We start from the raw sequence: 12,552 nt of genomic DNA on the forward strand, positions 1-12,552 counted from the left end.
TCTACTTCCGATCTCAAATATTTTTCAAATAAATTTGCATGTGACGTTAAAGGTTTTTATACGTGTGCATGATGAACTCTACTATCGAAAATAAACTAGCGTTTTATTTATTTCAAATTGTAACTTTATTTATTTACCCTTATTAATCCATATTCGGCGATTATGCAAGCTCCGGAATAAATTGCGATAGTAAATAGGCTGGGAACTGGCGAATTGGCGAGTCCGGCTTGTGACGGCCTGGGTCGTTTGGCCCGGTTTTTTTCTGGGCTCAAATATTTTGAACCCGACTCGAAAAAATATGGGTTGGCTCGTGAGTAAGCACGCGATCCGCGACTCATTTTACACCCTAACGGTATAGCATAAGTTTTATCAATACAATATCGTGTAGGAGCAGAGGAAATCTACCAGCTTGGACCTCTAAACGAGTATGAAAGGTAAAAAAAAAGCTTCTGAAACTCTGAGGAAGTTTCAGACAAATCTTTTTTTAATAAGAAGATCAGATCTTTGAGATGAGAAGTTGTAATCTTAAATCTGCAGGATCGGTCTGGAGAAAGCCAAGGCAGAATTAGCCGGAAGCATTCAGAAAGGGGTCGACTTTATCAGAAAATGAGTGAAAACTCCAATACAAATTTCAGAGGATTTGACCATATATACATCTATTCTCTCCAGTCCTCGCTTGTGTACTCTTTCACATTTCGGTGTACTAAAGTTTCCGAGTGAATGGACCCTATTGAAATCACGAGGCAGAGCAGGAAAAAACCCATCTGATAAACCAGTCAATACACACTATATATATGAACCATTATAGCAAAAGGGTTCATTTCTCAGGCTTATTTAGGAATTATCTGCAAAGTTTCTTCCTTTAGCTTCTTCTCCGCACCGAAACCGAACTTCAGAAATGTTTCGTGTCTTCAGGAACTTGAAGTGAACCCTTTTCCTGTGCCTTGGGGCGCAAGTTAAGATTTTATATATTGGCAATGAAAGTTGGTCTACCTACTTTGCCGTGGAAAACCATGTGTTTATTATTGCCTCTGATTTACAATAAGGAGATAGAAAAGGAATATACTTTAAAAACATACACGGAGCCAACAAAATCAAAGGCTGCCACTTTCCAGAGAAAAGAGTGCGATCCACAAAACTGAAGCCCAATCTTCCGCGATAATGGCGGCCACGAGGGTGATAACAGTCGCCAGTCAGACGACGTCGTGTCTTCTGGCGAAGCGGCAGTGCCTTCTTCCGACGGGGAAGATCGGCGGTTTTGGGGGTCTCTGCTTCAGCCGGAGAAGCTTGGTGTTGAAATCGAAGAGACCCTTCTCTTGCAACGCGATACACAATCCTCAGGTTCAGATTAAGGATGAAGGTCAGCCCGATACCCTAGATTACCGGGTTTTCTTCCTCGATGGCTCCGGCAAGAAGGTATCGGTGTTTTTCTTTTCTCTGTGTGTTCGCTTTCTGGGAAAATAAATCAACTTTTCTCTGTTTTTTGTCGAAATTTATGTGGGTTTTGGAGTTTCGGATTGCTCTGCATTTGCCCATAAGTTTGAATCTGCAAAAAGCTATCTGATTGGGGAATGCCCATAAGTCAAAATCGGTTTGGTGTGCTTTCTCGTCAAGCTTATTGGTTCTCAATCTGTCGAAGCTGAAGAATAATATTCATGTCTGTGTAGGTTTCTCCATGGCATGACATACCACTGCACTTGGGGGATGGTGTTTTCAACTTCATAGTGGAAATTCCTAAAGAGACAAGTGCAAAGATGGAGGTTGCTACTGATGAGCCTTCCACTCCTATTAAGCAAGACACCAAGAAGGGAAAGCTCAGATATTATCCGTGAGTTTGCTTCTGTAAACTTGTTCTTTTGCAGTTTCTCTGTCTTTGGTTAACCTCTTGAGCTGCCAATAGCATGTTTCAGGAATTTAGAATCATTTTCCTGGCATCTCGTCCGTTGCTTGGAATTGCTTCGAGATTTATTATGTGCGCTTTCCAGATTGGTCATCTGAAGATCTTTTTTTGTTTATACAGGTACAACATAAACTGGAACTATGGGTTGCTTCCACAGACATGGGAAGACCCATCTCATGCAAACTCTGAAGTTGAAGGTGCCCTAGGGGATAATGATCCAGGTAACTTCGGGTTATTCATATTTTGCTGTAACAGGGTTTCTTCTCTGAGTTGTACCAGACATATATATAGTAAAGTTTTTTTTTTGCTTATCCTTCCCTGTTCATGTTGTAGTTGATGTTGTTGAGATTGGTGAAACCCAGAGGAAGATAGGCGAGGTTCTAAAGGTCAAGCCTTTGGCCGCTTTAGCCATGATTGACGAGGGGGAACTGGACTGGAAGATCGTTGCTATTTCTTTGGATGACCCAAAAGCTCATCTTGTGAATGATATTGATGATGTTGAGAAGCATTTCCCTGTAAGCTCCCACAAACAAATCTCCATGTCCTTGTGAAAGCTGTAATTTTCAGGCCATATGGACCTTAGGGTCTGACTTTTAATGTTGTTTTCAGGGTACTCTTACAGCCATTAGAGACTGGTTCAGAGACTACAAGATCCCAGACGGAAAGCCTGCAAACAAGTTTGGTCTTGGAAACAAACCGGCGAACAAAGTATAGTTCATATGATCTTTCTTTCTGCATCTGCTGTTTTGTCTTTGGTAATAAATTGACGAGAAACGGTTGGCCGATACTGCTGCAGGATTATGCTTTGAAGGTGATCCATGAAACAAACGAATCATGGGCTAAACTTGTCAAGAGATCAGTTCCTGCTGGCGACCTTTCCCTCATCTGAACATTGTGTGTATCTTTTCGCAGTTTCCAATTATGAGCTTGAATAACGGACAGACGTTTGCCCTTTGCGGTAGCCTACTGTGATACTGCATTCTTGCTTTTTGATGAAATCGGATCATCAAGATTCCTTTTCCCAGCCCTATTAAGAAATTTTCAACCTTATGTAAACATAGATAAAAGGAGTGTTGGATCAAGAACATCCAATACTGCAGTGCCCTTGAATTCATCAAAATTTACTTAGAATCAGTGGTTTGTGATCGAGGAAAGGGCAGTGCTTCTGAAAAAATCTGAGCAAAGACAGATAACAGGAAATAATGAAATGAAGTAATTGAATAGTTACAGACAAGATCTTGGTTGTGGAACTTGGACATTACAGATTCCCGTTTTAGCTATTGAAACCAGATGAAGAAAGCAAGCAGCGGATCACGGGTACAAAAGATAGTCAGGATAAATTCAAATTTCTGCTGTAGCAGTATCCGCGTGGGACATGAAACAGGTACTTACAATTTGTGGTAAATATCTACACACGAAACAGGGACACATAATGTCACCCTGGAAGTTCCAACATTTCTAGATCATGCAGTTTTGTGCCGAAGGTTGCAGTCTAACCATATCACCGACCGCTCGATCTGAAAAAAACGTAGATGCAGCGAGAAAATTGAGTTTATTTGTCCAAACTGTATCTCCAACTCATGATTGCATTCATAATTTGCACCAGAGAACAAAAAACTATAACCAAGAAACATGAATGGAGGAAGATTCTTATACCTAAAGCACTGCACACATTCTTTTTATGACAAAGAGTACAAGAAAGGACAGAGTTACCATACTTCTGACAGGAAGGTCAAGGCTGTGTCATGCCTTCATCGAGCAGAGGGGTCGTTGTGGTTGAACCCCTGTTCACTGTACCGTGCTCTGAATCTTCGTTATATCTGTCCACACTGTTCAGGAAAATCCCTGTGGCATCATGACAAGTGCAGAACATGAAAATCATTAGTTCCAGTTCCAGATAAACCGAGAAACTCCTGTTTCTCATTTCATGGCATGCTTTTGGAACTAACCCATAAACCATATTGCAGCGGCTGGAAAGAGAACTGATGTGAGAATAAGAGCAGTCTCTCTCCAATTGTTTACATGGTCCTGCATGCATCAGCAGCATAATAACATAAATCAGATAGCCATAACACGAGTTGTTCAAAATAAGGATGAGGGTTTAGACATCTAGGAGTCGCTGAATCAAGATTGATGAATTATATCTGAGAGTAAATTCAATTGAGAATACAAACCTGGAGGACCCCGACAAGCGGAGAGGAAGGGACATCTCCAAAGATATGAATTGCAACTGTGGAAATTGCCATGGACAGTGGTCTTAAACTCGGTTTCACACAGTGGAGATTCACGTAATTCACGGGACCCTAAACATAAAAAACAAAAAAGGATTAATTAAAACATTGCTGCGTAATGCAAGAAACTATTGCATAAAGAATCAAGTACCAGAAGCATGGAAACAGAGATACCTGTGTGGAAAAGACGAGCAATTCACCAACAGCAAAAAGAGCCAAGAATGCATACATGCTCTTGAAACAGAAAGCAATGAAGCAAAACAATCCTCCTAGGAGTGTTGCCACTGAAAGAAGCTGCAAAATACCGAAACACGATATAGTTAAAATACATGTGGGGACGTGATTAAACCAAAACATATTCGATCTTGTTATTTTATGTGAACCAAAAAGACAAAAACCAGTTTATCTTCTCAGCAACACAATCTAACCTTAAAAGCATTTGAAATCGTGGAATCTATATAATCCAGAATCAAGCCCCCCGATACTGTGCCCAAGATCCCGCAAATAACTGTGATTCCTCCAAATATCAGATCTGCATTACTCTGCAAAAAGGGACAAAGGCATTATCCCAATGCAACCTCCCCAGGTATTTGATTAGACAATAAAGAAACTGTTAAAACATACGAGATGGTAATTTTTTTACCATATTGTATATGTTATAACCAGCTTTTGGCCCCCAATATGAATATGCGCCTAACACAAAGTTGTATGCAACATATCCTAAAAAATAGGAACGACAAAAGAATAAAAAACATGGACACAAGAAACGAGTATGTAGTTTTTTTCCTTCTCTTTTCTCATGGTCAAGAAGGGAGGTAGTTACCAAGAACATTGGTGACGTAAACCTTATCTAGCAAAAGCACCTGCATATCTTTCACAATGATTGAAAGCTGATATTTAATCGGCAGACCTTCTGATCTACAAGACAAAATCAGAAAAATATTCAGAGGGACAAAAATCTGTATATGCATTTGGAGACTTGCATGCTTTTTGGTGCGTAAAAATAAATGCATGCAGTTATTTTCTTACTTGGAGGATTTAGTTGATACAGGAGAATCCGAAGGCAACACAGTCATGCTAGCTTTACCAAGTACAGCATCTTCCTCTGTTTCAATACAAAGAGAGGCCCACCTTCATTATCGATATATAAACTCCATTTGATAGAAAATTTGCGATGAATATATGTCAAGAAAGATTATATTAATAGGTCATGGGAAGGCAAGCACAACCTTGAACGTCTAAATCATCCGTCTGAGCTCTAGATGTCTCAGTTGAAGCAAAACCTGAGTTTCAAGTATCACTAGATATAGGTAAAAAAAGAAAGAGAAAAAAAAAGGTTACATCAATTTGCATCTCTGAAAACACACCTTTCAGCTGCAAAGGCTTCATAACGAAACCTAGAACAGCAAAAGGAAGCATAAGTATTGCTTCTCCCCAGAATGCAGCACGCCAGTGAAGAGCACCCCCGACCTATTAGACAAAAAAGGACGGGCCTTTCTTATACCATATATAACTAAGAGAGGTTCTAAGGGAGGACAATGATGTGGGAGAAAATCAAGACAATATAATTCGAATATCTAGCCGGGAGAGAGAGGAGAAAGAAAGCTAACTCACCAGTCCACCATAAACGTAGCCAATAGCATATCCAGTTGGAATGCACATATAAAATATAGAAAGCCATGCTGTTTTCTGGATAGAAACACAAAGGAACTGGTTTATGAAGCATACCATACAGATTGGGTAATTTATAGGTTCAAGTTTAGAGAGAATTTTATCAACTGGATAGTTCATACCTGATCAACTGGGGCATTATCATCTATAAACGGGGCCGCAAGGCTTATAAACGACGCTTCACCAACGCCCACAATCCTATGTGGGGGACATCCGGGTGTTAGAATACGTAAATGATTTATGAGAACATAATACGAAAGCAAAGGGCATACTACTCACATGCGACAGATTGTAATGGACCAGAAATCGAAAGAAAGACCACAGCCGATAACAGCAAAAGTCCAGACAGATAATCCAACTCCAATAAGTCTAAATGGATTAACACTGCAATAATATGATGAGACAAACGAGTGAGATGTATCCAGACTTGTTCCTTCAGTAAAGGATACAAAGATTCAAAATCAATAACATCAGTCCCTTCGACACATACAACCAAAGTACAAGTTGTCAGAAGCTCAGATAAACAAGAACACACCTCTTGGCCAAAGATGCAAATATGGGAGAGGCCACAAGAAGTCCAACCATAAAAGCAGATGACAGAACACCATCCTGGAAGTTGCTCAAGTTAAAATCTCCCCTGGTACAAACACCTCAAATCAATTATTAAAATGAAGAATGAACATCTAGATATCCAATGACAGAATGTTCGGATGACCACATTTTCAAGCCAAATTTTAACATATTTACATAAAAAACGAAAACGGGTATCATCTTAGGGCACTAAAATGTTGAGAAAGATCCAACAAAATGAAAGGATCATACGAGTGGTACATGAAAGATCAGGTCAATTTCTCAAACTTCCCAAAAGCATACATCAGTGCCAAAAGATAAACACCTATGGGAGCACAGACAGAAACAAACTACACAAGATCGACCCAACTCAGTATTAGAATAACAAACTCTACACATCTAATGAAAAGAAAAACAAGTAGCCTGAAATAAGAGTCTTCAACCATAACTTACTGGATTCCACTGCCAGAAGAACATGTACCACTCGATGTGCATTTTCCAAGACTCCCATTAACACCATTACTTGCTATGGCTCCCCGATCCACATAATTTAGTAAGTTGATTACACAAAACACAGCGAGCAGCCTGCAATGGCAATGGGGAATTTAGAGGGGGGGAACAAGAAGAACGAAATGATTCCATCACTAGTAAAATCTAAAACTTTATGAAACACAACAAAAAATCATCCAACAAGAACCCAAGAATAAAAGAAATTCAAAGAATATAGATTTACTGGCCAAGTAATCCATAGATATCTTTCTGCTCACTGCCTCTACATACCAAAAGAAAACTAAGAAAAAATTTAAGGAACTAAACAAACCTACAACTTATATAGTACAATCCTAATTCCTTTGGAGAATATCTGCTCATGATCTTCAATCCAAGTGAGATCATGGTCATCAAGCCATAACGTATCAATCCAACAATCGAGGAGCGAAAACTGAAACTCTTAAACGAACAGAGCTTGCTGTAATGCCCATATTTTAGAGGGTTGAGTTCAATCCGCAAGTTCGATTCTGCGATACATCGAAAACAGATTGCTTCCACACAAAAACGAAACAGAGAAACATAAACGATTCTCGAATTGCAAACATAATCTTCGTCTAGGAATAGCAATTCGAAAGATTCCGGCTTCCTTCGCAACTACAATTCAAAGTTCCAAACTTTACCCAAGATTTTGCATAATTTTCCGAACCCAATTCGACCCAGGAAATCCAATTGACAACAAACAAAAAATTACTTTTTAGGGGAAAACCAGGAAGGGTTTTCGATCTTATGGACGATCGAATTTGGATCCGTCTCCATAACTCTAGGGTTTCGCCGGGCGGAGGGGAGCTGACCACCTTCTTCTTCTACAGCCATGGAGAGCACGGTTATGTCAAAGATACGAACTTGGGATATTCCATATGGATATTTTCGCTCTGGCAGTTTGAAGAAATCAAATAACCATCTACCATTGTTTTTTTTTCCACAGTTTTTTCCTCTCTTTCGTCTTCTTTTTTTTTGGGTTTTTTAAGATTTATCCCTTCACTCACAAGACATAAATTCTGATTTTACGTTCTTTGACCGGAAGGAATAGCTCCCTCACTCGGGTTTTTCACCCAAATAACCCAACTAGGTCGCATATATTTCACCTGTACACCACTGAAAATATAATACATTTTTTTTTTCCTGTGAAAAGACGAAATTACCGAATTACGATATTTATCCGTTCAAAAACAACTTCGTTATTACGACTTCGTAATTAAGTCTAAATATAGTTACAATTGATTCTAAAAAAGGTGGCAAAAAAATCATTTGTCTTATTTTAGCTGTATATCAGTTATATGTTAGTTGTAATAAGGTCGCAAAAAATAAAACGAAAAGGGTATTTCGGACTTTTCCAATCGAAAAGTGGGTTAAAATTGAAAAAAAAAAAAAAATTCGGTGGTGTACCCTGAAATAGATACGACCCAAGTGGGTTATTTGGGTGATTTTCCCCACTCGCTCACCCATCCATCATCGGCATTATCCTGATTCCAACGAATTCAGATATTTTTTAGATAATTTTTTTTTTGTTAAAAGGTGATGTTTGTATTTCGGTTCGATTTGATTCGATATTATATAAAAATATCAAATTGTACAAATTTTAAGATATCGAATGGTTCAGAAAGAGTCGATTCGGTTTGAAAAATATCGAACGATATTTTGATGTTTTTATTTTTTAATTAAAAAATATTTAATATTAATAGTTAATTATGATATTTACTAAATATTAATTATTTGTTTATGGTATGCGTATTTTTTTATTAATAATAATTAATAGTGATATTTATTTCGTATACTCAATAAATTATTTTGTTTTTATTAACTAGAGTTTTCCAAAATCAGGATTTGATATTTACACCAGATTTTATATCAAATCGTAATTTCGCCTTTTCACTCACAGTCGAAGAGAAGTGATATCCAAGTTGGAGATAATTACAGTTTTACCCCTATAATGTTTCCTTTTCCTTGAATCGAAGAGGATTTACTAGAGTTTGAGTTTCAGTTAAGTTTCCTTTTCTCATTATCCGATTCCCATCTCAGTGGACTATAAAAGGGGCATCCGATCACAACCACAGCACTCGCAACCAAACTCAAAGCCAAAACAAAACAAGGAGAAAGGCAAAAGATATAGCTGATGTCCAGCGTCATGTTCAACGGCTTCTCGTCCGCCGCCGGAGGGAACAGAGCTCCGCCGCAATCCCCCTCAACAGCCGCCCTGGAACTCTTCTGGGTGTTCGACCTGTTTATTGCCGGTGGTAGAATCGCCGAACTGGCGTCACTCGTCACTGGAGACAACAATCTCTTCCTTACGCTGGCCAGAGATCGCATGGGTTCAATCAACCTCCGCAGACTCCTGGGAAGATCCGTCCAGATCGACGACATGTTCTTCGACGCCGTAATCTCGGTGTTCCTCCCGATTATGAAGCTCAAGTACGGACACCACGTGGCCATGCGGACGGTGGAGGCAGCGGACAGGGAGAAGAAGAACGCGTTCTACTCGGCGGTGGAGACCCACTTCCTCGAGCTGGCCTACGACGAGAATGGCTGCGTCGCCCTCAACGAAGCCATCACGGCCGTGGCCGGGCCGCACAGGCAGAGGATTCTCGACCTGGTCGCGGAAAACGCGGTGGGGTTAAGCATGGACACGTCAGGAAACTTCGTGGTGCAGCATGTTCTGAAACTGAGTAACCCCTTGTGCACGGAAAAGATGGCGTCGAAGCTGAAGGGACATTACGTCCTCCTGTCGTTCCAGAAGTACGGGAGCTACATCGTGGAGAAGATTCTGGAGCATCCGCCCACCACGCATCTGGTTCTAGGCGACCTGATAGAGTGCAGCGACCGCGAGCTCATGAGACTGGCCGGGAACAAGTACGGGAACTACGTCCTGCAGAGGGCGCTGGAGAACACATTTGTCCGTCGGCCCAATCTTTACGCGAGGCTCGTGACGAAGTTGGATCCCTTCTCCGGGAGGGTTTTGTGTGGCGGTCACGCCAGAAACGTCATCGACTTGGTGCATAGATTCGACAATCTCCTCCGTGAAGTCCTCCAGTGATTTTTTTTTCCAGATGTTTTTGTTACCAAATCTGTTGCCGAATGATGTAATAATTACTAGTTTGATTTTTATTATTTATTTTCATTTTATTATTGTCTTATTCACTTTTTACTTTTCCTAATTCAATAATAAATATATTATTATAATTTGTATCATATAGTTTTAAATATTCACCCCAAAATCTCTGCAAATATAAAAATTTAAAAGATCCAAATTTAATTTTTTTTAAGTTTTTATTTCAAAATACAAATATTGGATTATGATAATAAAATATCATAATTTTTAATTGGATTATTAATATAACCTATGGTATTAACCAAACCAAATCAAAAAATAGTTACTAGATTGATTTTACGTGACCAAAATTATATTTGCATTCTCTACATTGGGCAAAAATAAGATGAAATCAATTCCACCACTCTCATCTACGAAACTCATCTTTAGCCTTTCCCCAATATAATCAATTTCTCAAACCCTAAACTCTAAACCCTAACAAATCAAGTTTCAGAACCATATCACATTATGAAAATACCAAATATAATACGAAATTATTTCTACCACTCTCAAAATACCAACAATTAATCATTACAAGAAATCTGTCTCCACGCTTTGCTGAAAGTTGCCAATAATATCACACAACTCGAACTTCACGTTTTTTTATAACTGTTTTAAATATCGTGAATTAATTTATTTACTACTTTCCCTCATTCGTCTGCACAATAAATTTGTCTTCAATTTTCTTTAATTATTGATACCTTTTTTTTACGATTTTTTTCTGTCTTTCTTTTAGGATTTATCCCTTCAGTCACCAAATGGATGAATTGGATTCTTTTTTTGGTAAATGTAAATGATGAATCGGATTTTATACGTTCTTATATCACTTCCGATCTCAAATATTTTTCAAATAAATTTGCATGTGACGTTAAAGGTTTTTATACGTGTGCATGATGAACTCTACTATCGAAAATAAACTAGCGTTTTATTTATTTCAAATTGTAACTTTATTTATTTACCCTTATTAATCCATATTCGGCGATTATGCAAGCTCCGGAATAAATTGCGATAGTAAATAGGCTGGGAACTGGCGAATTGGCGAGTCCGGCTTGTGACGGCCTGGGTCGTTTGGCCCGGTTTTTTTCTGGGCTCAAATATTTTGAACCCGACTCGAAAAAATATGGGTTGGCTCGTGAGTAAGCACGCGATCCGCGACTCATTTTACACCCTAACGGTATAGCATAAGTTTTATCAATACAATATGTTAGATTTTTTGATATTTGTTATGCATATATTCACATCATAATAATATTAAGGGAAAAAACCCTAAAAATTTCTGAACTTGTATTTTGGAGTAATATTAATTTCTAAACTTGTAGAGGTGCCTATTAATTCTGAAACTTGTAAAATTGAACACGTTAAATCCTGAACTTGTTAAACGGTTCCATAATCATCCATAGTGTTATTTGGTCAAAAAAAGAGTTGACCGATCCGACGTGGCATGTGACGTGGCGGTAATTTTCTGAATTGGCTCGCCACGTCATGCGCCACGTCAGATCAGTCAACTCGTTTTTTGACCAAATAACGCTACGGATGATTATGAAACCGTTTAACAAGTTCAGGATTTAACGTGTTCAATTTTGCAAGTTTGGGAATTAATCGGCACATCTACAAGTTTAGGAATTAATATTACTCCAAAATATAAGTTCAGAAATTTTTAGAGTTTTTGTGAATAAAGTATGACTATCTTTTAATTTCTAAATTAGTTATATATATAACAACTTTAGCTATATAACTTTAGGTCCAGATTTTATCATAATAATAACAATATTTTGTTATAGAGAAAATAATCTAATAATGGTATTCTTTCTATCAAATATTTAAAATCTAAATTGATTATTAATTGTTTTAGAAAAATATATTAAAAAGGATATTTGGAAAAAATACATTTAATTTAGAAATATTTTTTTAATATATTTTTTTAAAACAATTCATAATCAATAGGTTTTTAATAAATTTTGGAATACAAAACACATATAATGAGAATATGGAAATATAAAAATAAAATAAATGGTAAAATTAATTATGTATAAATTTTATTAACTCAAATTTCTTTATTTTAAAATTATTTATACTAAATAAAATAAAATAAAGCTAAAACAAAAATATATAATAATTTAGAAGTTAATATATTTTTATAGTAAAAGATATATTATGTTTTAATTTTTGTTTTCATATTACTCCCGAGAATATAGTTATACTAATTATATTAGAAAATTACTTCCTATATTTTATTAATTATAATTATATATATTTTAAAAAATTATTATTTAATATCCAAACACTAATTTATTCTGTGTCAAACAATCTTTTATATAGAAAAGACATACCAAAATAATACGAATATAAATTTAATTTGTAAATTAAATATGTGAATTTAAATTATTTGGAGCAGTTGCAATGAAAATATTTTATGTTGTTCTATGAAAATCAATTACATATAATACGTATTACCAGCTTTATATACAATCCAAAACATCATATGTCACACAAAAAAAAATAGATATGAAACAGAGAAAAATTATTAATTCACAAAAAAAAAAAAA

At 37.1% G+C, this 12,552-nt stretch overlaps 4 protein-coding genes across 4 annotated transcripts in view; 3 read left to right on the plus strand and 1 right to left on the minus strand.

Moving 5' to 3' along the window:
* The window catches only part of LOC104818455 (malate dehydrogenase 2, glyoxysomal), a 3,207-nt gene extending 2,374 nt beyond the window's left edge, over positions 1 to 833 (plus strand). The window contains exons 9-10 of the mRNA XM_010548055.1: positions 389 to 434; positions 538 to 833. Coding sequence (XP_010546357.1) covers positions 389 to 434; positions 538 to 610 — 119 coding nt within the window. The 3' untranslated portion in view covers positions 611 to 833. The remainder of the gene's footprint in view (positions 1 to 388; positions 435 to 537) is intronic.
* Positions 834 to 1,071: 238 nt separating this feature from the next.
* LOC104818456 (soluble inorganic pyrophosphatase 6, chloroplastic-like) lies at positions 1,072 to 2,924 on the plus strand. The gene is made up of 6 exons (XM_010548056.2): positions 1,072 to 1,416; positions 1,668 to 1,828; positions 2,021 to 2,121; positions 2,234 to 2,415; positions 2,510 to 2,608; positions 2,697 to 2,924. Exons 1-6 carry the CDS (start codon positions 1,162 to 1,164, stop codon positions 2,787 to 2,789), a joined length of 891 nt encoding a protein of 296 aa, XP_010546358.1. The 5' UTR covers positions 1,072 to 1,161; the 3' UTR covers positions 2,790 to 2,924.
* Positions 2,925 to 3,090: 166 nt separating this feature from the next.
* LOC104818457 (probable sphingolipid transporter spinster homolog 2) lies at positions 3,091 to 7,858 on the minus strand. The gene is made up of 17 exons (XM_010548058.2): positions 7,613 to 7,858; positions 6,826 to 6,957; positions 6,338 to 6,439; positions 6,082 to 6,186; positions 5,925 to 6,000; positions 5,746 to 5,820; positions 5,499 to 5,601; positions 5,361 to 5,414; positions 5,161 to 5,236; positions 4,955 to 5,049; positions 4,775 to 4,851; positions 4,560 to 4,673; positions 4,306 to 4,425; positions 4,075 to 4,203; positions 3,850 to 3,928; positions 3,619 to 3,745; positions 3,091 to 3,417 (listed from the first exon to the last, which is right to left on the minus strand). Exons 1-16 carry the CDS (start codon positions 7,732 to 7,734, stop codon positions 3,633 to 3,635), a joined length of 1,572 nt encoding a protein of 523 aa, XP_010546360.1. The 5' UTR covers positions 7,735 to 7,858; the 3' UTR covers positions 3,091 to 3,417; positions 3,619 to 3,632.
* A 1,167-nt stretch (positions 7,859 to 9,025) lies between these two features.
* LOC104818524 (pumilio homolog 18-like) lies at positions 9,026 to 9,952 on the plus strand. Its single transcript, XM_010548139.1, has one exon. It carries the CDS (start codon positions 9,035 to 9,037, stop codon positions 9,950 to 9,952), a length of 918 nt encoding a protein of 305 aa, XP_010546441.1. The 5' UTR covers positions 9,026 to 9,034.
* The last annotated feature ends 2,600 nt before the right edge of the window (positions 9,953 to 12,552 follow it).

Source organism: Tarenaya hassleriana, unplaced genomic scaffold (assembly GCF_000463585.1).
Source record: "Tarenaya hassleriana unplaced genomic scaffold, ASM46358v1 Cleome29, whole genome shotgun sequence".
In the NCBI taxonomy this organism is placed as follows: Eukaryota; Viridiplantae; Streptophyta; class Magnoliopsida; order Brassicales; family Cleomaceae; genus Tarenaya; species Tarenaya hassleriana.